The sequence below is a fragment of the Heterodontus francisci genome, chromosome X (genome assembly GCF_036365525.1).
Source record: "Heterodontus francisci isolate sHetFra1 chromosome X, sHetFra1.hap1, whole genome shotgun sequence".
In the NCBI taxonomy this organism is placed as follows: Eukaryota; Metazoa; Chordata; class Chondrichthyes; order Heterodontiformes; family Heterodontidae; genus Heterodontus; species Heterodontus francisci.
The window spans coordinates 1,623,982-1,651,079 of record NC_090421.1 but is presented as its reverse complement, the minus strand read 5'-3'; the positions used below and the strand labels follow the sequence as shown (position 1 = coordinate 1,651,079).

At 41.8% G+C, this 27,098-nt stretch overlaps 2 protein-coding genes across 4 annotated transcripts in view; one reads left to right on the top strand and one right to left on the bottom strand.

Moving 5' to 3' along the window:
* LOC137358686 (ORM1-like protein 2) overlaps positions 1 to 27,098 on the top strand; it is a 185,054-nt gene that overhangs the window by 101,950 nt on the left and 56,006 nt on the right. Inside the window, exon 2 of one of the 2 annotated variants that reach the window (XM_068024891.1) lies at positions 4,657 to 4,856. The gene's annotated coding sequence lies outside the window, so the exon portion shown is untranslated. Of the gene's footprint in view, positions 1 to 4,656; positions 4,857 to 14,182; positions 14,257 to 27,098 lie in introns of those variants that run through there. The other variant, XM_068024892.1, reaches the window with a different exon arrangement.
* On the bottom strand, positions 249 to 23,705 carry dnajc14 (DnaJ (Hsp40) homolog, subfamily C, member 14). 2 transcript variants are annotated; one of them, XM_068024884.1, is made up of 7 exons: positions 23,575 to 23,705; positions 18,205 to 20,070; positions 10,605 to 10,711; positions 9,089 to 9,208; positions 7,973 to 8,133; positions 6,383 to 6,485; positions 249 to 3,158 (listed from the first exon to the last, which is right to left on the bottom strand). In XM_068024884.1, the coding sequence occupies exons 2-7, from the start codon at positions 20,020 to 20,022 to the stop codon at positions 2,948 to 2,950; spliced, it is 2,520 nt and encodes an 839-aa protein (XP_067880985.1). In that variant the 5' UTR covers positions 20,023 to 20,070; positions 23,575 to 23,705; the 3' UTR covers positions 249 to 2,947. The 2 variants fall into 2 exon arrangements, with proteins under 2 accessions (XP_067880985.1, XP_067880984.1); XM_068024883.1 differs by lacking the exon at positions 23,575 to 23,705 and adding an exon at positions 20,735 to 20,890.

Sequence of the window (27,098 nt, the reverse complement as noted above, 5' to 3'; positions counted from 1 at the left end):
TGTTTGTGGGAGCTTGCTGTGCACAAATTGGCTGCGAGTTTCCTACATTATAACAGTGACTACACTTCAAAAGTACTTCATTAGCAGCAAAGCTCTTTGGGATATCCTGTGAAAGGTGCTATAGAAATGCAAGTTCTTTAAATTAAAGCAATAGCCGTTCAGGCACAATTGAGATCTAAAGATACAATATTTGTACCTTCTAAAAATATTCTCCCTTACACAAAAAAAAATACACTTTGATAATGCAATCTGCATTTTATTTTCACTCCTGAAAAGGTTCTGGCCAACAAGAGACTGTGTTGGGATCTACAAGCCTTTTCAAATCAATTGAATGAAGGTCCAATAGGTGAACCCAAATAATACAGCTTTAAACTTGCCAATTGTCACCTCAAAATTAGCTCTGTAACTTCAACAATGCTCACAGTAATGGTCAGCAGAACTTTGTGAATAACAGCTTACAAACTTCTACAAACAAACAATCTGGTCATAAAAGCCAACAAATTTTAAATTACTCATTCAACCTTAAATATCTTAGCTAATCTAAAAGGGGCAACCTATTGTCAAGAATTTCAGGGTTAGGAACAAAAGTGATTTAAGACTTTATAAAATGAAAAGTGAAATAAAAACAAATACTGGAAAACACAGCAGGTTAGGCAGCACCTGTAGAGACAGCAACAGAGTTAATGTTTTAGGTCACTGACCTTTCATCAGAGGTTCATAAAATGGACCTGGACATGAAACTCTTCCATTATATTTTTTTTGATTCTTTGCCAAAACTGACATCACTGCAGTGAAAAGTGCAATTAGCACACACACACCATTTTAATCCTTGGAATGTCATGGATGGGTTTCCTTGTACAGACACCATCAAGGTGTGAAGGCTGCTGAGTTTACTTGTCATCAGCAAGCATCTAAGCTTTCTGTGTGATTTTCACAATGTAAGACTTCACCTTACACAATCTGGACTTTTAACACACCTTTGTAACCTGATTTCAGCCAAAAGAAAGTTGCTTCCACCTCCAAAATGGACTGTGTAAAGAAGGTGGTGAAAGGATAAAGCAGAGTAAAGGATTTTAAGCTTAAAAAGGTAAAGTTTGGGCAGGTTTAAAAAAAAATTAAAGTTAAAATAAAAATGCGTATAGAGAAAATTGAGAGTTAAAGCATTTAATTTAGTTTAGTGTCAGTATTACAATTATAAGGCTATTCCTGATGTTTGAATAGATTTATTATTGTACTAGCATCTGTTTGTTTTAATTTTAATTCAGAATCAGTGACCTGTAGGAAATATCTGATAATACCAAGTGTAATTATTTTGTCTCAATGCACTTGTTCATGTACATTTCCCAAACTCCAACTCACCCCATCTAACCTCCACTGTACCAAATCACTACTTTTTTTTGTATTTTCTTTCCTATCTCTCCGTCAGTTTCCTCATCTTGGAAACTTGTCTGCTCTCAATCTCCTCCCACCCCAGCTTCTCACCAAACACTCCTCCTCTTCACCCCATGCTTGTCAGCATCTTGTCTCTCCCATTCAGCAACAACCCCACCTCCTTTAACACCATTACCCTACCCAAAACCCCTCCAACACACACACCCGCTCTCTTGCTAGATCTCCGTCCCTATCTATACACAAAGCCAGGAGGGCAATGAACAGCAAGCATGCATTTAAATCAAATTTCCTACTGTCTGGGAACTTATAGGCCACCTTATACGTGGGTCATAGATTTTGTTTTGGCTAAACAATAGGGAGTCACTTTATAGGTGAGAACCCTATACACAATACAAGTCTTTAACTCTATTACTGTTAACTGGATAATTTCTGGCTTGATTCCCAGAGAAAGGTGGTTAAATATTCAAGAACTGGAAAAGGTATGCAGCGCTCAATCAAATTATCAATAAATATCCTCTTTCCATTCCCACCCATGGAGCTATGAACACAGATGATGCAAAAAGTTACTTCATATTCCTGGACTGAATTAAATCCAGTTTTAACCTTGAGTACCTCATTTGGGTTGTAAGGCACTTCATACTCATGGTGTTCTATCATATTAAGATCTCTGCAGACATCCATATAATATTACTTTTGCTACTGATAACTGTGTCCGATTACCATGTAAGACAATGTGATCTTCATAGAAGAGTTATGTTAAAGCCAACTGGGGGAGAGAAAGAGAGAGAGAGAGAGAGAGAGAGAGAGGGGGGGGGGGGAATGACAGCAGACAGACATTCAGATAGTCCTTTGCTGTCTGTCTGTAGGCTAAAAAGGAGCACAACTCAATTTTTCTTTTTATGGTAAAGTTAAAGGTTCTGATTTTCTATTTCTAAGATTTTTGCATATAATTTCTGCAGCACAGTAAACTTTCCAGTAAATTTTTAATTTTTTTTAAAGTTACAAAAAGAAATTGTATCCAATCTCCCAAATCACAATAAATGTGCCCAATTTTACACTATTAACTTAAATTATTTTCTGGTTTCTTTTTAAAAATAAAATACCTGTCTTATGGTGGAAATTAGGCCAGTCAAGCACACTATTTTCCTCCAGTTTTTGCAATGCAAACTTTCCCCATTAAAGATGGCTAGGAGGACTTGCGACCTCAGGGAAAGGTAGAGACAAAAAAAACCCAGAACACAAGAATAATGCATTTTAAAAAAAGTCACCTACCAGGTCATGTTCCATTCTACCTGTTGAAACCAGAAATTAATTTGTCTCTGCTTAACTCAACTTAAAAAGTACAGTAAAGTCCTCTTAAGATCACCTTAGTTGCTATTGTACATCCAAATTAAAATGTTAAAAAGATATAGTCCAAGTCTATTCATTCAATTCAATAAAAGAGGACTTTTATTTGTCTTTGTTCTACTCTAGAATCAGGGTTGACTTTCTCAGTCAGGTTGCCATTAAGCTGACTGAGGTGATCACAGAGGGTTTGTTTTTGCATTTTTAAGGCTCAGCGCGGGAATGTTCGCCGCACCTTCTTCCGCCTCTTTTGCTTTGTTTCGCTTCTCTGTGGAGCCTCTGCTTTGGGTTGATTGCTGGGCCCCGGCTGTGGAGGGCCAAAGAAGCTCCCGTTTGCTGTTTGAGGCGCAGCACCCTGGAAAATCTTGCTGAAGAGGTCTTGAAGGTCAGCAGGAGGACTTGGGCCATTCTCGGAGCTAGCTCTAAACAGGAAGGCAAGAGACATATTACAATCCAGGTTTTTCTCTCCTCTCTCAAAATCCTTAATCAGCCAGACTGTTAGATTCAGTTCAGGAGATTCTCATGTGGAGGCCAGTTGTGTCACACACCATTCCCCGGCCAGGACAGGCACACAATGTCACCAATTCTGCTTTTTAGCTGACCGTTAAAGGTAGAACGAAGGGAACCTGAGCTCGATTTTTACGTCCTCCTTGTTGGGGAGCATTTGACCCTTCACCAACCTCTCCAAAAGCACAAACTCAATAGAAACAGTGCCCAGATTTTGGTATAGCACCCTCCATTTATGGTTAGTGAAAAAGTCAGCGTGGCTTTTTATTAACATTAACAAAGAGAAATATACTCCATTATTATTAAAGAGAGTTTGAAACACCACCTGCCTATCTGAGCAGCATGTAACACTATTTTGCAGACCATAGACATTCACACAAGTGAGAGCTTTTATTAGAATAAACTCTACACCATTTATACCTCCAATATGCTGCAATTCAATAAAAAAAAATAGAAATGCAAATTTACAGCTGCAGTTTATACAATTAAATTTGTATTAACCAATGTAACATATCCCACTGAACCACTCAAAACTTTGCACACAATTGCCATGTTGTGTGTAACCATGTTGCTGGCATCATTCTGACTTGACATTAGGACCTCCACAGATGGTTCGGGGTCAATTGTACCACAATGAGCTACAAACCCAGGAAGGTTCCAGCTTTGATCTTTAGTCTGTGCCATGTTAGCTGATTGCAGGTGCGGACAGTAATTCAGGCACTACAGCTTCAGCTCCCCTGGGCCAACAGAAAGGAGCAAAATAAAGATAGGGTTCTCCTGATCACATTCCAATGAAGCCTGCCAGCAAATGCCCAAGTGAACACCACCAGGATCCTCTGTAATGCCCTTCTGGTCAAATAGCTGGGCAACACAAACTGAGGGATGTAGTGCTGTAGGGCAGACATGGCACTGTACCTGAGCAAGAGTGAATGTTTTCAAGGGGTGGGGTGGGGTGGGGTGGGGTGGGGTGGGGTGGGGTGGGGTCAAAGGGGGGAAATCATTTACATAGTAAAAACATTAAGCAGCATGAAAATGCTGATTTTAGTGGGATTTAATCCAGACCTGGATAGTACACACAAAACACTGGGCTCTTTTGCTGCTATATGACCCAATTCCATATTGTGAAATTATCAGGTACAATGTTCTCTAGGATGTATCTTCATTAGAAAACGTACTCGCAGGTAATTCAGGCAGGAAAGCATCGGTATTCTTCATGAAGAAACTAACCTAAAACTCTCATAACTGAATGGAAAAAAAAAAGTTAGTCCTCGGGGAAGAGCAATGTGCTTTAGGTTATTCAGAGAATACCTCAACTAAAGAAATTCCTTAAGTGTTTGCCTACACTCTGTACCCCTTCTTTGTAACATTCAGCATTAAGCAAAATGTTTTTGTGCACTTTTGTACACATTATAGACCATCCGGGGAGCTTTTTAAAAGTTATTCATTCTCAAGATGTGGGCACCGCTGCTAAAGCCCATCCCTAATTGCCCTGACAAGCTGGTAGTGGGCCGCCTTCGATTGGATACTATTGCATGGGTTGCAAGGCCATCGCAGAGGGAGTTAGGAGTCAACCACGTTGGTATGGGTCTAGGGTCACACATAGGCCAGACCAGGTAAGGATTTTTAGGACAATGAGTGTTTCACAGTCACTTTTACTATTGCCAGTTTCTTTGTTTCCAGACTTTAAAACTGAATTCAAATTTTCAGACTGCCAAGATGGGATTTGAACTCTAAATTATTAGTCCAGTAACTTTACCACTACACACCGTAAATACCCCTTGTAACTACTATTTTTCTCCAAATAAGAATGGTTGCAGGGATGAGGGATTTGATTAGAGATACAGCACTGAAACAGGCCCTTTGGCCCACCGAGTCTGTGCCGAACATCAACCACCCATTTATACTAATCCTACACTAATCCCATATTCCTACCAAACATCCCCACCTGTCCCTATATTTCCCTACCACCTACCTATACTAGTGACAATTTATAATGGCCAATTTACCTATCAACCTGCAAGTCTTTTGGCTTGTGGGAGGAAACCGGAGCACCCGGAGAAAACCCACGCAGACACAGGGAGAACTTGCAAACTCCACACAGGCAGTACCCGGAATCGAACCCGGGTCCCTGGAGCTGTGAGGCTGCGGTGCTAACCACTGCGCCGCCCCATTTGAGTTACAAGGATAGATTGAAGGAGCTGGGGCCCGCTTTCCTTAAAGAAAAGTTTGAGAGGAGATTTGATAGAGGTGTTCAAAATCATGAGGGGTCTGGATAGAGTAGAGAGGGAGAAACTGTTCCCGTTGGCAGAAGGATTGGGAATCAGAGGGACACCGATTTAAGGTGATTGGCAAAAGAAGCAACAGCGATGTGAGGAAAAACTTTTTACACAGCCAGTGTTTAGGATCTGGAACGCACTGCCTGACAGCGTGGTGGAGGCAGATTCAATCCAGGCCCTCAAAAGGGAATTGGATAATTAAGAGAAAAAATTGTCGGGCTATGGGGAAAAGGCTGGGAAGGGTCTAGCTGAGTTGCATTTGCAGAGAGCTGGCATGGGCATGACGAGCCTCCTTCTTTGCTGTAGCCATTCTACAATTCTATTCTATGATTTCTATTTCGATTTCTATTCTACAAATTTTTCTGCAGCACCTGTGGAAGAGTCTGTCACTCTAGAATTGGCCTTTATAGCCACTCCAGGCGCTGCTCCACACACCACTGACCACCTCCAGGCGTTTACCCATTGTCTCTCGAGATAAGGAGGCCAAAGAGAGATTAGATGAAGATTCTATGATAACCTCAACATAGCACTGATGCGCAAACTGAGCTGCCAGGCTTGTAAGGCCATTGAAAATCTGCATGAGACTGTGACTATTCAGCAATATTTTACTGCACTCACTTCCATTTAATTATTCTAATTTACATTAGGCCAACTGGGACCCTGACATTTCTCCTGCTAAAAAAGTACACAGGCAAGTGATTTCATTCAGAGACTCCCATCTCCTATGTATAGCTTGTCTGTAAATCTACATTTGGTCTGCTACACTATAAAATTTACCCTATAGCGCCAGAGAAATTACAGGGAGGAGAAAACAATTGGAAGATTACCAGTGAACATCCCAACATCTCTGAGCATTTACCTACCTATGTCGACCACTGTTCCCAGAAGTTCGTGTAGCGAAGGATATATGGTAAGGAACATGATGTATATCCGGAGATATTCCAACCCTCTGACACCCGGCCCATTCTGAAGATAAAACAGAAAATAAAAACAGTCACTAAACTCCTGCGGTTGTGTGTGACTTGTTATGCCCTCTTAATCCTCCTCCTAACACATCGTAGAAATGTTTCAGCAATCTCTCAAAGGCTAGAGTAAACAATGTAAAAAAAAAACCTAGATACCTTCTCTCATTGCTCTTGGATCCCCATTTAGTATTCCCCAGCCAAGGTTGGGGGGAATGGCCGATGCATCCCCACTCCCCAGATTTTACCAATCAGCTCCCCAACCACCCACTAGAAAGGGCATGAGTGAATTTCAAAGCAGAGATCGATTTTTTTTGGTTGGGGGGGTGGGAAAGGCATTAATTGACATGGAACCAAACAGATCAATGGAGTTGATGTACAGATCCGCCATGATCGAACGGAATGGCAAAACAGGCTTGAAGGGGCTGAATGGCCGCCTCATGGTCTTCTGACTGTCCCTCTCCCCACCAAGTCACCACTTTACATCTAATTGCCCAGCACCAATCAAGAATTCAGCATGTGCCAAACAAAGACCCCATCACTAGGCCATACCCTCAAAAAAATGAAGTGACTTGAAAAGCTTTTGAAAGCTCACTTTCATCCTTAAGAATTTAAAGTCAGACCTGGCTTTGCACTTGTTTTTCCTTTTAAGATTACTTCCATTGCTGTAGAGAGACTTTTGGAGCATTTCAGGAATATTTTGAAAGATTTTGGAATACAATTTTATTCAGACACTCCAGAATGGCACTTTAGGGAGGTTTCAGAAGAATCCACAGGCCAGTAATGGTTTACATTTTTCCTGAAAGTTATTATCCCTTGTTTATACTAGTTAAGTATTGGGTCCATCTGAATGGACCTGAATCAAAAGGTGCAGCAACTAACATGGAAACTCGATGCTTTTGCATTTTTTTTTGTTGAAATTGTTGAACAATGAGACAAGCTGATGTATTTGCAATGATTGAAAGAAGCAGTAACAAACATTTGCTGTAGAGTACATTTCTCCCCATCTACATTCCTCTTCATTCAATAGAGAGCGAGAACTGTAGTCTGCTCAGAGTGTGGCAACATTACAGTCTCGTGATCAGTAGCAGGTGTATTTTGTAGGCTTTAGTATTGACTTTTTTTTTGTTGCTAAATCTCAAGAAAATAAAAGCCTCGGTCATACATTGAACATCCAATAGCCAAGCCAAAGACTTGAGATTTTCACGATTACATAGAATTTAGAGCACAAACAGGCTGTTCTGCCCAACTGGTCCATGCTGGCGTTTATGCTCCACACAGAGCTCAAATGTTGCTCCAGGCTAGGTTATAAATTCTTTTCCTTCTGAACACAATGCTATTCTGCTGGAGCTACCATGACGGATAGCTTTATGGAGTAAGCTATTTCCAAACTTTTGTCATACACAAGTCTCACTAAAAACTACCAGTTTTGTCTTTCTTTTAATATACTGAAGGTATGTGAAGACTACTTCAAATTTCCAGTCTTCTTACCTGTGATATCATAAACTTTGCCATCCATCATGGCAAAGTAAGTGATTTTCAATCCCAGCATACTCGATTCTGCCCAGAAGTCCCCATCCTCCACAGGATGCCTCTTGTTACACTCTGCACAATATCGAGCCGCCTGTGGGTCACGATCCATTTCAAATCTCCTGCAAAGGAAGTTCAAACTTTATTTTCACCACAGGTAGTTTCAGAAAGGTGATTCAAGACCAAATCATTACACAATCTTATCCTGGAGCATTCTTTTAAAAGACATGGATCTCCTGTGGCATTTGTAGTTCATGGGTTTTAGGGGTTGCAAGGAGGCAGGAAGCAAGCTGTGTGTAGAGTTGGTCTGGGAGCTAAACAGGTCAGAAGCTTTTGAGGTGGGAGAGAAAGGCAAAATAGAGGAACAGGAATATGATCAGAAGTAGGTTGGTTCCAACAGCACCCAGGGAAGAAAGATCATTTAAAAAAAAAAGAGGGATTCATTCATTTCAGTGTTAGTTTATTAATAGCAATGAAATGCAAGTGTTCAAATAATGTTATAAGCTACCTGTTTTACTTTCATAGTTCACAGGACACAGGGAGCATTTATGCCAGCCATTACCTCACAGAATTCTCTTTTTTGGTACAATGTGATTGGTGTGGCACTATAGACACCAATCACAAACACCCAACTAATGTTGGGTAGACAAATAGGCTGATGACCAATTTCTAATCAAACAAAATTATGAAAATAATCTAACAGTGAAGTGCCAAGTTAACTGATCTGAGCAAGGGCAGTGAAAGCACACTGCAACTAGCCACAGAGCTCCTAGGTTGAGGAAATAAAGTCAGTCAGGGTTGCCACGCTTGATTGCTATTGCTGGAGACAGATGTTCGCCTCAGCTGTGATCCTATGGCCAAATAGACCAATATTCTCTATCTAGGATCATGTGATGAATGGTCAGTTGGACGAGGTACCGAAAGGGCACTTGGTATCCGTGGAATCATATTCCAGCCAAAGTTTGCACCTTGAGCAAAGGAAGATGGGAAAACTGGAGAGGGGAGATCAACAAAACAAACATCACCTGGCTTTACACTTATTTAACAGATTAATGAACGATAAATGAGAGCACAAACTTGTGTTTTCCTTCACATTTACTGCACATCATAGTGTTCATGGCTTCCTTGAGATCATCCTGGAGTTTGGTGAGAAACTCGTTCATGGACCGATGTAACTCACTCTCTGCAGCCCGTTTGCTAAAAACAAACAAAACATCCAGTTATATCTGGAAATAATCAAGAGCAGAAAGTGGTCAAAAAATTGAACTTGGGTTCTGCAAATCCTCAGAATATAAACAAAGACTTAATACAAACCTCTTTACAACAAACTTTCAATATCCATCCCTGGAGAAAGGCAGCTTCGATAAATTGAGAAGTTACACAAGAGAGAAGGTGCATTTACAGAGTACCTCATTACATTTGCAGGATGGTCCAAAGTGCTTTACAAACAGCAAATTACTTTTTGTTTTGAAGTGCGGTCACTGTTAGAGGCAAATGCAGCAGCCAATTTGCGCACAGCAAGAACCAACAAATAGCAAATGAGCGAACGACCAGATAATCTGGCTTTGATGCGGTTGGTTGAGATCAACATTGGCCAGGGGAGAATTCCCTGCTCTTCTTCAAATTGTGCCATGGGATCTTTTATGTCCATCTGAACAGGAAAACACCACTTCAGTTTGGAGATCAAGAAAATGAAGGGACCTATCGCCCCAGGTTGCTCTTGCACAGCACCAGTAAGCAAATATACAGCACAAAGCAATAGGAGGTATGGCACCTCATGCATTCTCCTTTTGCATATCCTTCTGTGTGGAATATTAAAATTATTTAAGTCATAGCCTCCTTTAATCAGAAACAGTTAAGTAAATTAGATACATGCAGAATTGAAAGAGGTTGCAAAAACAAATCTAAAAAAAAAGTAATGAAACATTAGAGAAAGGTAGACCTAACTGAGCTAATTAGGTATATATTTTGAGTAGCCAAATAATACTTTGTCTTTTATTAAGGTGCATGTTCTGATGGATTTTGTGCTGAGCAATGGGAGTGTTGGCAGTGCAGGGGAACGGGAAACTTTTACATCCAGCTTCAACATCAAGTGCTTCCAAATCATCTGTTAACATTTTTGTGGAAGACTGACAAGTTACTACTAACTGATGCGGATTTTACAGACAGTTTTGTGACGCAGGACTAAGAACTCGGTCAAATCTGTCCGGATTCAGTTCACTTAGGACTCTTGTAGCTAACACTGAGGAGACTTTCATTCCATTGGTGTTAGTTGTGTTTAAACCCAGTTCTGTGATGAAATGGCGATATCCTTAATGAACAGTACCAGCAGGGACCTTTTTTCTTTTAACACTAAACTTGGCAATATGTTCAAGCAGATTTTCATTCCCTAAATTAATCAAAAAAGATAAACTTCGAAATAAAGAATTACAAAGACTAAATCAGATTCCAGTAGTTCAAAAGATGTTGAAATATTGCAATCACACATAGGAATAGAAAGTAAATTGACATTTTAAAAAATGACTGATCCTAAAAAGATAAGAATCACAGGCCACATGGACATGTCTGAAATGCAGTGCTGAACTTTGCTTACATTTCATACTCCTTCCTTCTCTCAGGATTGCTCACAATATCCCACGCCGCTCGCACCACCTTAAAAGCTTCCTCCGATCGTGGGTGTTGGTTTTTGTCAGGGTGAACCTGCAATCACAATGGGGTTGGTTACTTTAAGAGAGAAGAGTTTCTCAATCTAATGCACCTTGCTCAGCTATAACCAGTGATATTTCACATGAATCCAGACTTACCAGTCTTCATCTATAAAAAAAATGTATTTAAAAGTTCGTCCTACAATTCTTGGGTGAAAATAAATGACTAAATCAAAGTTTACAAGCTTCTGGTGACTTGGTGGGTAACTGCAGGACCTGAGGTGATACGAATACAATCAGACCAGGAAACTCCCAGGTTTACTCAGTGGTCTGTGCTGTTAATTCATTTTAGCCAGTGGGATGCTGCAACTCACCTCAGCATCCTGCCTCTTTGAGGTGCAGCACATAAGGAAAGAAGGGACAAAGAAACAAAAAAACATGTCAGCTGGGGTTCAATGTCCCGATTATTATTCAGTGACCCTGGATAGACGTTGGCACGATATCAGAACAGGACAGGATTGGGCTCAGCTGTGACGTCCTCCAGCGCTGAATAATCTGCTGACACTATGTAGGGTCAGAAATGAAGACTTCTACTCAAGAAAATTCACCAGTTGCGGGAATTATTTTACAACAAAGCAGAATGTTCTAAACACGAAACCACATTATTTATTAAATTGAAGTAATGAGACTCACCAAAAACTGTGATAGGTTGTCAAGTCCACCGATCTACAGCAAAGCATTGTATTACATTACATATACAAAACTACTGCAAACCCAGAGAAAGGGCCTTAGCACTGGGTTCTGAGCCAGTGGGGTGAAAATAAAAAGAGTCCCAACAATGGCGAAGAGTCCCTCCAATGCAGAGCTGCACAAACCCATTGCAGAAATCAGCATATCTTTGACATAAATCGCAAATGCCTGTATATTTGATATTTCCTCATGGAGTTTTGCTAGTTGTGACCAATATCGCTTAATTACTGGATGAAGATTGCCTGGCTGTATACCTCAAACACAAACACACATTATTGCCTCACATGATGAGGCATCTTTGTCTAGGTACAATGTTCCTTGTAAGGTGTACACAGAGCCAAGCAGCAACCTGGAAAGTACTGCCTGGGCCACTCATAAGTTGTCCTGCTCAAGATACTGTGCAGGTGTGGCTATGCAAAATTTTTTAAAGGTACCGTGCATTCAAATGAACAGGCGTGCACAATAAAATAATTTAGGAGAGGCATTTTCTAGGTGTATAGCTTAACAAACATTAGCTGACAAGCCCATATAGGTAACAGCAACTCCTAATATTGTTTACCTGGGGGCGATAATCTTGCTCTGTAGAAGAGGTGCTTTGTTCCATAGGTGTAAATATTTCACCACACTTTCAAGCAGGCTGAAGTCTTTTACCGCTGTGATTGACAAGTGTAAAAGGCACCCTCCTTCCCTTTATTCCAGTTGAATCTTTGTGAAGTTAATGTTACTAGTGATTGGGAAGGGGTTGGGTTGGATAAGTGTGGATGGGTCTGATGATCTTTTCTTGATCCAGTGGTAGCACTCTTGCCTTGGAGTCAGAAGGTTGTAAGCTCAACCCCAGTACCAGAGACTTGGAACACAAACCAGGCTGATGCTTCAACAGTGCAGCACTCCCTCAGTACTACACTAGAGGTGCCATCTATTGGATGAGACACTCAACTGAGGCCTTCATTTCCCTTTTCAGGTAGATGTAAAAGGTCCCATAACATTAGTGAGAGAGCAGGAGAGGTCCCTGCCCAAGATTTATCCCTCAACCAATTTCACAAAAACGACCATTTATCGTGTTGTTGTTTGTGGGATCTTGCTTGCACCTCCCCAGATTACAACAGTGACTGCAGATTAAAAGTATTTTGTTGATGGTGATGCGTTCTGGGATATTGAGGCAGTGAAATCCAGGTACTGGATAAATACACTTCTTGTTTACCTTTTCTCAAATTAAAATTTGCATTTACTGTATTTCTCTTGCTTCTGTTTGCATGGTTTTGGGTTTATAGAGAAATAACATTAGAGTGTTTGGTGTCTCAGCAGTATCCAGCCAGAGAGAAGTTAGTATTTCCAGATTCATTTGTGGTCACAAATTTCAGAATTTTGGACACACCTTTCTGACTAACAGAAAAGCTGCACATTTTTAGAACTTAATGTTTACAAAACACATTAAACAGTCCAAACTCGTGAATGGAAATTGCAATAAATGAATTCTCACCAGACTGCCAGAGATGGATTCTGATAGATATTTAGTTATCAGTTATATGAACAGGTTGAGCAACTGTCCAGTAACTGTATGAACAAATACAGACTAGCTACTGTAGGGGATCACAGCATCTTCATTTACCTCTGGGATCTAGATATGATTATAGCAGAGACTGCAGATGAAAGCCTCCTACCTCAGCTTTTAAGAGAAATGTAAGTGCAATATTAATAATTCCATTCCCAGTTAGAACAAATGTACAGCACAAAAAACTGTTGTCTGATTATAAACCCCCTCTCCCTGTACCCAACCGGGTGTGTTGCTGATTATAAACCCCCTCTCCCTGTACCCCACCCCGCTGGACTGTGTCTCTGATTATAAACCCCCTCTCCCTGTACACCACCCCGTTGGACTGTGTCTGATTATAAACCCCCTCTCCCTGTACACCACCCCGTTGGACTGTGTCTCTGATTATAAACCCCCTCTCCCTGTACACCACCCCGTTGGACTGTGTCTGATTATAAACCCCCTCTCCCTGTACACCACCCTGCTGGACTGTGTCTGATTATAAACCCCCTCTCCCTGTACACCACCCTGCTGGACTGTGTCTGATTATAAACCCCCTCTCCCTGTACTCACCCCACTGGACTGTGTCTCTGATTATAAACCCCCTCTCTCTGTACACCACCCCGTTGGACTGTGTCTGATTATAAACCCCCTCTCCCTGTACCCCACCCCACTGGACTGTGTCTGATTATAAACCCCCTCTCCCTGTACCCCACCCCACTGGACTGTGTCTGATTATAAACCCCCTCTCCCTGTACCCACCCCGCTGGACTGTGTCTCTGATTATAAACCCCCTCTCCCTGTACCCACCCCGCTGGACTGTGTCTCTGATTATAAACCCCCTCTCCCTGTACCCCACCCCACTGGACTGTGTCTCTGATTATAAACCCCCTCTCCCTGTACCCACCCCGCTGGACTGTGTCTCTGATTATAAACCCCCTCTCCCTGTACCCACCCCGTTGGACTGTGTCTCTGATTATAAACCCCCTCTCTCTGTACACCACCCCGTTGGACTGTGTCTCTGATTATAAACCCCCTCTCCCTGTACACCACCCCGTTGGACTGTGTCTCTGATTATAAACCCCCTCTCCCTGTACACCACCCCGTTGGACTGTGTCTGATTATAAACCCCCTCTCTCTGTACACCACCCCGTTGGACTGTGTCTGATTATAAACCCCCTCTCTCTGTACACCACCCCGTTGGACTGTGTCTGATTATAAACCCCCTCTCTCTGTACCTAGCCCTAAAGGCCTGCTACCTGTGGGATTGTACTTCTGGGTCCAGCATTCAGGCTCGGATCGGACACGCTCCATCACAGGTAAGTGGCTCCAATGTTAATTTAATTTTGGGACTAGAAAGGTGGTTTTGTTACAGTTATTTTTAAGCTTGTGCAGATCAGCAACCAAGTGAAAAATGGAAGAGAAGTGAACAGATGGTCGGGTCGGGTCAGGCCTGGTTCTGTCGGGGTTGGGTTGGGATTTTTATTTTTTTGCAGACCCGAGCAGGCCTTTACCTAGCCCACTGGATAGAACACTAGAGCAGCAGACAGAATTACAACTGGTATGGTGCTGTAGCTGGCAAAACTGTTCTGTTGTGAGGTCAGTCAGCTAGCTGTGAAAGAACTTGTCCAATGCAGAAGACCAGCTACCTTTTAGCCCTGAAGTGGAACATAAACTTCTGGTAACTATATACAGTACAGTCATGGATCCTTCTACAACTGTTCACTGGGTATTTTGTACAATATAAAGTGCACTGCTGTGACACAGTGGAGTGAGCTGCTAGAGGCTACATTAACCGACTACGTGTCAGCTATCGTGCAAGATCAGTTGTCTTGATACCAACTCTAGACTAAAAATGTGCGTGTTTGTGTAAGTTCCACAATCAGTCTTTTGTGGAACAGGACCTGCTTGTTGTCAGGGCAGCATTTGCACCTTTCTAAAGGTCAGGACCAGTCCAACCAAGTACAACACCCTACCGCACCCACAGTGTGTGGAATGAAAAGAATGGGATAATTAGCCACTTATAATACAGTGCATTCCATTTCCCTGTAATCAACTGTGAACCTTTCCCGCTCAGATATCATAAGCATTCTTATAATAACACAATTATAGAAAAGGTTTTTTTTTTTTTACTATTTTGGTGCCATGCACAATACCTAACTAGAGGTCAACCATGTTCCCTGCCCCAGGCCTCTCCCTACGAAGGTCCCTGACCAGAATCGGAAAAGTAAACCAATTGTCACCAATACCAGCTCCTATAGGAGGGGGGGGGGGGGGGAAGGGAAATAAAACACCCCAAACACAACTCTGCTCAGATCAACTTGTTACTACTGTTGGATGAGGAGTTCTTTTTAAGTCAGCTACACAAGAACTGTAGAACAAATTTTGAAAAGAAAGCTGGCTGCCAGTAGCAAGGAGAGGCAGTACATTTGCCACACTGCTACATCCCAAACCTCAACCATATTACTCCTGGGAAAGACCTGCAGACCAGAGGCAGCAATCTCACAGCTGCAATCCAATCTCAGCATTCAGGTGGTCTGCTCTGAATCCAATTAGATTGCAGATTTCTGATACACAAGAATGTTGCATTCGGTTCATTTTTTGTAGAATTTCCCATCTTTCAAATTTTAGTGCGAGAATCTAAGGGTTTTCTTTAAAACATACCTTTTGTTACAGCTAGGTAACCACAGCAGCAATATTATAAAATTAGCTGCAATAACAGAACAAGCAAGAGTGCATCATCAAAACTCTAAAACAGGAAAGGTCAGAAAGTGAGGGGATGGGGAAGAGAAAGCCACTCATCTTATTTTGTATTTAAAATAATAAATGACTTGTTTCGGGTGAAACACTGACCCAGAATTTGCTGGGAAAATAACGGCCACTTTAATGCGCTCACTGTTATCATGTAAATAATCCAGCAATTTATGGAGAGGAAGATACCCCCAATGAATTGTGAATAGTCACAAGCTGCCAGACGATTTGCGCTGCTCTGCCATTAACCTTGCGAAAATGACAGCTCGCCATCTATCTCCTCACGAGTTTCAAGAAATTGCTGCATTTGCGCTTTTAAAGCAAATTAAACTCGCCGCAGAAAGACAGAGCTGGTACTCAACGACGCAAAGATCCTTTTAATGATGAGATTTGCATTCCTGCAATGCCACTCAACCTCTCCATCCCAGAAAGGGAGAAACAAAGTGTGGATTCTCATTCCCGCAGATAGTAAATTGCTCCTAGGTTTTTAAAATTTTAAATTTAAATGCAATTCTTTTCTTACTTTTCCTTTCTCTCTTCTAATTCAATATTTCTTTCCCTATCTGTATCTGATTTGACTGTAATTCACCCTATTTCCTTCTCCGTCCATCCTCCGTTTTGTTCTCAATCCTCAAATTGCATTGGTTAAGATGGGCTGTTGGTCCCGTTGTTCAGAGTCTCACATGCCCCAGTGCCTGTCATCAGCTCTCATTTCCAGCAATTTGCGGTGCAAAAAATGAGCGGAAGGGCAAGGGGGAAAAAAAGCTAAAACTGGACATGCTGTAGCAAATTCAGAGTCATTATGCTGCAATTCAGTGCAGAATGCCTCATGCAGTGTTGTATTACTTTTGTCTATTAATGCATTTTGCTCACAGATAGATGAGGCATTTCAATACACAAAATTGTCTATTCAGCCATCAACTGTGGAGATATCCCCGGTGTCCTGCAAAAGATTTATCAACGTCATGGGAAAAAACAGATGATCTGGTCATTATCACATTGCTGTTTGTGGGAGCTTGCTATTTGCAAATTGGCTGCTGCGTTTCCTACATTCCAACAGTGACTACACCTTAAAAGTGTTTCATTGGCTGTAAAGCATTTTGGGATGTCCTGAAGTTGTGAAAAATGCTATAGAAATGCAAGTCTTTCTTTATTCACAGAATGTTCGTTTAAATTGTCTGATTTCACATGTACTCCAATACAATGGTGCAGGAAGTGGCTGCTGGTTGTGAGTTTTGAGAGGAAATACCCCATCACTGCCAATGAAGTGGGCACTGCCAATCACTTTCTATACTGTCTTTCAGACCCCAGCCAATAGTACACAGACAGTCAATCACTGGTGTTCAGAGTAATTTCTTGACCATCACTGCCTTCCTCTCAGTAACAGAACCAACTCAAAATGACAGGAGTGCTGGATTTAATTTTTCCTATTACACTACTGTGTGGACAGAGTGTGAGAAAAGACATTCTGGTTCAGTGCCCATTTTGCCGAATGCCTTGGGCGATTTTTCGGTGTTAAAGGCACTATGTACATGGTTGATAGGTAAATTGGCCATTATAAATTGCCCCTAGTATAGGTAGGCGGTAGGGAAATATAGGGACAGGTGGGGATGTGGTAGGAATATGGAATTAGTGTAGGATTAGTGTAAATGGGTCGGCATAGACTCGGTGGGCCGAAGGGCCTGTTTCAGTGCTGTATCTCTAAACTAAACTAAACATTATTGTTGTATATGGAGCACAACATATTCATAACCAAATGCTGGAGGAACTGAGCAATTCCCAAATGGTGCTGCAACAAATAAATAATATTAAGCTCATGCAACATTCGAGAACCAAGAGTTTGAAATATCTGATCAAGATAGGTAGATCTATGATACAGATTATCTGGCTAAATAGCATTATTATTTTGATCAATAGTACCCACCCCTATTCCAATTGCTAAGTAGGTAAATTTACTGCAACGCCTGACAATGAACCATATAGACCTGGTTCAGTCTGCTCTGTCCTTATTTAAGCTCATCAAGCTGGATACTACAAATGAAATGAATGGAGTAAAAGCTTGCAAAAATAAACTACCATGATTGCAGCTCCCAATCATTATCCAGTTCCCCTTTACTGGAAGTGCATATCAGTGGCCACCAGGTGAAGTGGTTCAAAAGCATTCTGATCCCAGTATCCCTGATTATTAAAGAACAGCAGCTCCTTGAACGTGACAAAGGGAAACTAGCACACATGAAACATAAACTTTAGCATAGGCGTTGCCTTTGAGAATGGGGGAAAAATTTAAATGACTGTAAATTTCAGTACTATTCTCTCAGGAAACTGCAGGGTGTTAAAAGGTTACCCAGAGCAGTTGGACCAAGATTGACACAGGTTAACCCCAACAGATGGAAAATAGAAGAAAATTTTAGACACAACTTTGACTGTGGTAACTGGTTGGTCAAATGGAAATAATTGAATCAGACAGACAGTTGGCCAATTTTGTTTTTAGTTAAATGTTTTCATGCAGAACTCACCAGAACGGCCAACTGCCGATAAGCCTTTTTCAGCTCGGCATCAGTGGCCATTACCTCCACGCCCAGAACTTTAAAAGGGTCCAGGTCCTCCTCCGGTATATCAGCCATTGCAAGGAGCCGGTCCACCTCATGATCTGGCTGGTATCTACTAGCACTGGGCGACTGGGGGGACGGAGGTGAAGGTGGAGACTGGCCTGCAGTCCGCCATTTACCAGCCAGCCACGATCGCACTTTCAATTTTTCCCACAGTCTTTTCAAATAATTCCAGATCCTAGATTCTTCTATAGATGAGCACAAGCTGTGTAGAAAGCAAAGAGCTGGGGAATGGGGAAATCTTTCCTTGCCCCATGTGGGTAACTTGTGAAATATCATGGAAACTGCAGACTTTCCGTGTTTGCAGCAGAGTCGTAAGCATCCTATAAATAACATTAGTACTAGAAAAAGCAGAGCAAGCAGCATTTTTAAAAACTTCAGTGTCATCTTCATCGAGGAAAAGCAAAACCGTCTAAGCTTCTCTGACCCTGATTTTGCCTGCTTAAGAAGCCACATGCTTGAGGTCCTTGCACTGCCCTTTAAGGAGTTAAGATCCTCTTTTTGTATCTGGCAACATGAATACACAAGTTTGCCCCCTGTCTCCACGTACTCTCCACATTTGTGGGTCACAAAAAGAATGACATCCATTATAATTTTCACATAGGTTACACATCTCCAAAGGAACTCCTCAGTTTGTTTTTGCACTCCAGTCTTTAATCTGTCCCGGTTGTCAACGTGTTGTCGCCTCCTCTCAGCCTTTGTGTGCCTCTGTTTATTAGCGGTTGAAGACTTGCCATTCTTCTTCACGTGCTCCCTCGCATCCTCCTTATCACAAGTGTTTGAGTTATCTTTTGCTGTTAATTTGTTTCTCTGGCGTTTGCTGCTTTTCCTGCTTGTGAACTTCACAGGATAGCTGATATCTTCTGTCGTCTTTACTGGGTTTTCATCCATTCCTTCATCTTCATTGCATTCATCACATTCATCTATTCCATCTTCTTGAGAAGCATTGGCAGAACGGATACAATCTAAGTTGTCAAGGAAAGACAGATTGTCATCTGTCCTGAAGGGGAAGTTGTGGTCTCCATAGCTGCCTGGTTGAAAGCACCCTTCCAAAAACAAGTGAGTACACACAGAGCTCTCCTCCTGATGGATGGAGGACAGACACCCGTTCTCATGTGGGTCTTTCGCAGTAACAACTTCCCGATCAGTTACACCATCAGAAAGAGAGTATGGCTTCTCACTACTGGCCAACTCTGTGTCCTGGTTTTGAAAGTTACACCGGCCACCCGATACGCCAGAACAATAAAAAGTTGGCATCTGCCCAGTAAAATCCAGATGTCCACAGGGGAAGCTCAACCCCTCCATGTCCAGTGTCTTCAACTCTTCATCTAAAAGTTGGAGTGAAGATGGCCCTTTGTGATCATAACAGTTCACATCACCAAGAGTCCAATCTGACAAGGTCACTGGTGTACAGATCCCCGTATCAGTATTTCTTACAGGTCGATGACTTGCCCTTTGCCAGGTCATATTACCACGAGAACTGTGAATCTGTTCCGCAATATACCGACTTGAGTCAGCACCATCGCACCGTGCAGCACAGGAGTAGTTTGGAAAATCAGTAGTTTTATCATCACGGGGAGGACTGGCGATTGGCCGTCTTATCTGATCAAACTGGGATTGGCTGTGACGGGACAACCGCTGCTCCTCCTTCACATACCCGTGGGTTTTGCTTCTTTCTGACCACTGCAGATCATTTCGCCTAGCATGGTGATCCTTTCTCTCCATTGCAGCAGAAACTCAAGTTGCTGGCAGTCATGTTTGTTCCATCTTCACCTAGAATCAATACGTAAGATACAATCAGTGAGTACTACAACTGAGAGTGAGTTTTTAAAAAAAAAATTGTTTATGGGATGTAGGCATCACCAGCTAGGCCAGCATTAATTGCCCATCCCTAATTGCCCTTGAACTGAGTGGTTTGCTAGACCATTTCAGAGGGCATTTAAGAGTCAACCATATTGCTGTGGGTCTGGAGTCACATGTAGGCCAGACCAGGTAAGGTCAGCAGATTTCCTTCCCTAAAGGACATTAGTGACCAAATGGGTTTTTTTTTACAACAATCGGCACTGGTTTCATGGTCATCATTAGACTAGCTTTTAATTCCAGATTTTTATTAATTGAATTCAAATTTCACCATCTGCCTGTGAGAAAAATAAATACATGTAAATATTTGTAATAATTACACAAGTAGTAATTCTGTAGTGTGAATGCCATCTCACAAATCAACACAAAGCATCTATTTGGACAGTTATTTCCAGAACTTAGTATAGACGAAAATTTTTTGAGCCCTGTCCCCGACTTCAGACAAAATATATATCTCTCAAATTGCTCTCATTATATGAAGACCCTTGATCAGATTTCTGCACTGCAATCACTCCTATGGATCCATTATTCATTCGCAACGATAACCACAAAAGTATGTCAGCAGATGCGTTCTTACCCATCACACCATAGTTTTGCCTCAATTTTCTTCCCTTCTCTCCTGAAAGTGCGGAGCTGCGTTGGGGGTCAGTACCAGTGACACCACCATCCCTTCATTACCTTTTCAATGCTCACTGAAGCCTGAGGCACTTGGACTTTCTGATTTATATGGCTACATTGGAGCACAGTTGTTTATTAACATAGTACACAAAGGTCTGAAAACTAAAAGAAAATAAATCCGCACATCAAGTTTTTGTACTTCTACCCCAAAATTATTGCCGGAATTTTACAGCCCCACAACGAGCAGGCTGGTGGTCGGGGGTGGGGGTGAGGCAGAAAATTGAGTGGGAGGCGTGAGGGTCATTCCTAACCCCCTCCCGCCCCCACTGCAATTTTACGCAGGGCGGTGAGAAACGGCCTGCCCACTCCAGACCAATCAAGTCCCTTAAGTGCCCAATTAACTAGCATTTAAGGGCTTCCTCCCACAGCCGCGGGTATTTTACCCTCAGTGGCTGGACGGCAAAAGCCTCAAGAACCCTCCCTGGTAAAACCGGGCGGCCTTCCTGTGCGGGGCCTCCCGCCCAACAAAAAGTTCCAGTCATAGTGTACTTCGTTCTACAGCCATCGACTGATTCAGATGAGATGAGAAGCATACTGATCAGATGTCCAGTGACATTAACACACACAATGCCTTTCCCTCCAATTTCGCCAACCTCTTTTTCGGAAGTACCTGGCCAAGAAGTAAAACTGGGATTGGGAGCTGCAGCTTTGGGGGATTGCAGATATCTAACTGGAAGACCCCATTGAGGTTTAGACATGACAGCAGAAACCTGGGACTCTTCAAAATACATATTTAACTGTCAACTGAACCCTTAAGATTAGAATACAGCCTCAGTTTTTAAACTATTAAAGAAAAAGATTAAAAGAGTATACCTGATGGACAATAAATAGCTCCACATCATTGAGACCAGAAGACTCAGGATTGGTGAAGCCACAAGCAGCACATGTTATAAGGCTTCAGACATTTCCATCTGAACTATTATGGTGGTTTTTTGACCTGTACAAATTGTCTAATTTGAGTGTCAGCTTCAAAAAATTCTCAGCACATTCGAGTTAACATACTTGCTGATCTGATAAAATAGTAAAGTCAGGTTATTGGGACTGTACTCTGCTTGTTCTCTTAGTGCTGAGAGTACCTCAACATTCAGTACCTCAGTGCTGTTCCTGGAAGCTCTCAAACTGCTGGGAAGGAGTCCCAGCACAAACCTGCCCTTGTACTCACCAATCCACGTGTGCAGTAGAGACTACACAAGTAGTTGAATCCAGCTTTTATCCTCTAAAGTCAAGGAAATCATCTAACTCAAATGACAAGTTATAAAGGTTGTTTTCACAAGAGGAACAAACATCACAATCAATAGGTAACCTTCAACATGTATGTTCCAATTCCATGTTGTATATTAAACATTTTAAATGAACTTGCTTTTTTAGTTCAAGATTGGTTTCTCCTGTGCAGAGAGCTATGAAGCATGTTGGTTATTATGCATAAGTTGTTATGGCTACAGTTGGCGCTGAGTAAGAGTGCACAGCTGTCTGAATGCTTTTCCAGCTGTTGGAGGCTTGCAGGAAATTAGTTGGAGGTGGGCTGTTGTCTCACATGCACAAGAACTGGCTGCAAAATGGACATCAAGACCAGCTGCAGTCTGCTCCATCACTCCAGCTTACTTAAGCTATTGAAGCATGGGGGTTCAACCAAAGCCCTTTTTGCTTCACTTGGCTCTAACATACCACATTTACCTGCTGAGGCATCGGGAGAGATTTAATGGTATTTTATCAAGACTTCAAATTTTTCCAACTGGATTATCATAGTGTGTTTTTGACTGCTCAGATTAGACAATATGTGTGTTTTGGTTTTAACACACACGTGACTTTATTGTACTCTCACAGGACAATTTTTTATTATTATTTAGAGTACAGCACTGAAACAGGCCCTTCAGCCCACCGAGTCTGTGCTGACCAACAACCACCCATTTATACTAACCCTACAGTAATCCCATATTCCCTATCACCTCCCAACACTAGGGGCAATTCACAACAGCCAATTTACCTATCACCTGCAAGTCTTTTGGATGTGGGAGGAAACCGGAGCACCCGGTGAAAACCCACGCAGACACAGGGAGAACTTGCAAACTCCACACAGGCAGTACCCAGAATCGAACCCGGGTCCTGGAGCTGTGAGGCTGCGGTGCTAACCACTGCGCCACCCATATTTATCAGCTATCTTTGCTTTCTCTCTCTCCCCCCTAGTATGACAATCAATCACTGGGACAACTAATGCTACATCTGCTTGCCCCTCACGTGCATGCAGCACTGAGTGTTCATTTGAAGTATCAACCAGTTGGTTTCAACGCAAGAATACAGAGTTTATTGAAATTAGAGGGCTCAATTAAGTCCCAGAATAATGGCATGACAGGTTTGAGAATTTAAAAAAAAATACAAGTTTCTTACATTACTTTTATTTGGAATTTTTAGCCTGGTGATACATTCAAGATGGTGATTCACGCAAACTTCAGAGTGTTTTTGGAGTGATGCCATTTAGATTTTCCATTCTAAATTCCTATGTTTGCATTTATGGTGGACACTGCTGATGCAAACCTGTGACCTAACTGCAGCCTCACCACTGGTGAGGCTATGCCAGGTTTGCACAGTTTTCATTATAAATGCAGACATAGGATCTGTAATGGAACATTAAAATAAGGACAGAATGCAAGACTTGAAAATAGAGACTGAATTGCACCTTTGCACCCTTGACTAATTATTGCCTCAAACTTTAACCCCGCTTCAGCTGACAAATACACTTGCCTTGACACACTGCATACAATGCACTGGAGGTTATGGGGTTGAGTTTCTGCTTTGGGCACAGTCAGGAATTGCGCAGGTTAAGTCACAGTTAAAGTTTTCCACTAAAATTCATTCACAAATATAAAAGTCTTCCATGTAGCGGCACAGTGGTTAGCACCGCAGCCTCACAGCTCCAGTGACCCCGGTTCAATTCTGGGTACTGCCTGTGTGGAGTTTGCGTGGGTTTCCTCTGGGTGCTCCAGTTTCCTCCCACATGCCAAAGACTTGCAGGTTGATAGGTAAATTGGCCATTAGCAATTGCCCTAGTATAGGTACATGGTAGGGAAATATAGGGATGTGGTAGGAATATGGGATTCGTGTAGGATTAGCATAAATGGGTGGTTGATGGTTGACACAGACTCGGTGGGCTGAAGGGCCTGTTTCAGTGCTGTATCTCTAAACTTCAATAATTCTTTCTTTTCTTTCCATTAAATAGCATGCCTGATGCATTTAAAAGTGGGACCTGGTGGTATTTTATTCATACAGCTGAAAATAGACTTATCACCAAAAATAAGCCTTTTTAGTAAGGGTGTCCAGTGAATAACCAGATTTAAAGTCAACGAAATGACAAAAAGAACTATACTAAACCATTTAATAGTTTAATTGGTGCATCCTAGTTAGTTTCTTAGTAAATTAATTATTTTTGATATGGATTTTTAAAAAACATGCAGCATGAACAGAGTGGATAGTCAGAAGCATTTTTCCCAGGGGACATAGGTTTAAGGTGAGAGGGGCAAAGTTTAGAGGGGATGTGCGAGGCAAGTTCTTTACACAGAGGGTGGCGAGTGCCTGGAACTTGCTGCCGGGGAGGTGGTGGAAGCAGGTACGATAGTGACGTTTAAGAGGCATCTTGACAAATACATGACTAGGATGGGAATAGAGGGATACAGTCCCCGGAAGTGCAGAGGTGTTAGTTTAGGCAGCACCATGATCGGCGCATTGCTTGGAGGGCCGAATGGCCTGTTCCTGTGCTGTACTGTTCTTTGTTCTAATGCCTGTGTGCCTAAGAAGTGAGTGCAATTTGAAGAGCCTTTCCAAACCAGCACAATCAGTGGATTTTCACAATATTAACTGGGGGCGGGGGGGGACAGTTTTGTTGTGGGCATGGTTTGATTGGGTGAATTGAGTCTTGAACCAGTGTAAAAGATTGGGAAAAACAAGAAACAATTGGTTTTTCTGCCAAACTCATGTAAATTTAAAATTTCCCAATCTTTTGCACTGGTTTAGCTGATTCTGCCCAGATCGCGCTAAGCACAAATGAGCAGAAACTTGGCCCCTCTTTATTTAGCAAGATTTCAATATATTTTAAGGGTCCAGATTGTGGTGGGAACTTTTTCAGTGTCAGCAGTGGTAGCAGCCTCATCTCCAAGTCAGAAGGCTGTGGGTTCATGTCCCACTCCAGAGACCCGAGCCCATAATCCCCAGGCTGACACTTCAGGATGAGATGTTAAAACATGGCTGTCTATCCTGTCAGGTGGATGTAAAAAAAAATCCCACGGCAATATTTGAAGAGCAGGGGAATTCTCCCCCAGTGTTTATCCAATATTTGTCCCCCAACCAACATCACCAAAACATTTATTTCATTGCTGTTTGTGGGTGCTTGCGCCGCACAAATTGGCTGCTGCATTTCAACAGTACTTTAAACAAGTACTTCACTGGCTGTAAAGTGCTTTGGGACATCCTGAGGTTGTGAAAGGCGCTAATTCGGTCTTTCTTCTTTAATCCTATCCATCTCTGTGTCCCACATATGGGATATCAACTGTACTCAGTAAATCTGTTAAATCACGTACACAGAGAGCTCCTGAGAATGCTTAACTACTAGAAGTCCCTAATAATCAGCCATTATATCTGTTACAACAATAGCACATGCACATTTCAGGAAGGACTTTTCTGTGCCACTCTACATGCCCCGATGGTGACAGGTTCTTTGTTGCTTCTTCTCCATGACCCTATGTGCAAGGTCCACCTGACAATTTGTTTGACACTCTTCCCTCCCTCTGCTCCATTCCTTCCCTAACAGTCCTGAGACCTCTCTATACCTGGGGAAATTGCTACACAATTTGTACACCAACACATGGGTGTGTTCACAGCTGTTACATTTAAGTATGCATAATCAAGCTTTTCTTTAAAAAAACACCCAATTGCAAACCAAGCTTTACTTTCAGATTGACAATTAATAGACGTTTGCAGCACTCCAGAATCTTATTGGCCGAGCAAAGATTTCAGTATAACTCTGCATTAACAATTACAATAAGACAAAATAATTTTAACAGGAGTGGCTGCTATACTCTCCCAGGTTGCTGGGAGGTGCTGCACAGTAAGAGCCAAAAGTAAGACTTAGCTTTACTCAATCTAATTTTCCAACGGTAAGAAAGTACTTTGATCCAATAAACATGCACGTTTTACAATTAAAATGCAGTTTTATTTGCACTACACTGGCTCAGAATCCACTATATCCCTGAACTAATGTAGACTGCTCACCAAATTTCAATTCTGGTTTCTACTGACTTGTCAGGAATTCCCTCCCTAAACCTCTCTCTCCCTTTAAGGAGCTCCCTAAAACCTACCTTTTTGACCAAACTTTTGGTCAGCTGTCTATATATCTCCTTATGTGGCTCAGCGTCAAATTTGTTTGTTAACGCTCTTGTGAAGTGCCTCGGACATTTTAGTGTATTAAAAGCGCTATATAAACGCATGTTTGTTGTCCCAGGAAATGTTCAGTTTTAGAGCAGATTTTTGAATTATACCACTGAACACTTTTCATGGTTCAGGTGTGTACATGAAAATTTCACATGGCCATTATTAGGTATTACTGCAGTCCCAGCGAGGAAAATCTAAATGTGTCTACAGAAAAATTCTATGTGCCTACCATCATGCTTTACTGAAATCCTAGTGACAGCACTATTATCTCTACAGAGAATATATGATTTAATATAGCTTCCTTTATTTGCTACTTAAAAAAAGCTGTTACCAAGGGTAAAATAATAAAGCTGTTAGAATAGTAATCACATTGTTATATGCCTAAACAGCTTTATTACACGGTCGCCCATGTCATTTCTACCCCCACCTCTCTCGAAAGCAGTTCAAAGATATAATAATGCATTCAAACAATTCAGCATCTCACAATTAAGTTTCTGAAAGCCAGTCAACATTTAAGAATCATAAATGGGGACTGTGCATAGAGAGGTAGGGGAGGTAATAACACTGCCAGTAACCAGTTCTAGACAAAACAGAGTGAAAAACAAATTGGAAGGTTGAAAACATCCAATATGAACAGTCTTTGTTGTTACCATTAGGTTAGCGGTTTAAAAAAAAATACTAAGTCAATAACATTTATGTAACAAACATACAGAAAATATCTTCACCTTCCTTCACCTCACCCCCTCCCTCCCTACACTCAGATAGTAACACCAGATAGGTGCAGTTTTAATCCACAGAGACCATCAGTGTAAAGATGAACATGGAGCAGAAATAAGGGATTATTA

What these genes read in the sequence shown, in the direction of transcription:
- dnajc14 (XM_068024884.1), bottom strand. Translation starts at nt 20,022, where the DNA reads ATGGAGAGAAAGGATCACCATGCTAGGCGAAATGATCTGCAGTGGTCA. An exon ending in AGAAGGAAGGAGTATGAAAT is followed by an intron (nt 9,209 to 10,604) that starts GTAAGCAAAGTT and finishes GTTTGTTTTTAG; the next exon opens with CAAACGGGCTGCAGAGAGTG. An exon ending in CAAAGTTTATGATATCACAG is followed by an intron (nt 6,486 to 7,972) that starts GTAAGAAGACTG and finishes TTTTATCTTCAG; the next exon opens with AATGGGCCGGGTGTCAGAGG.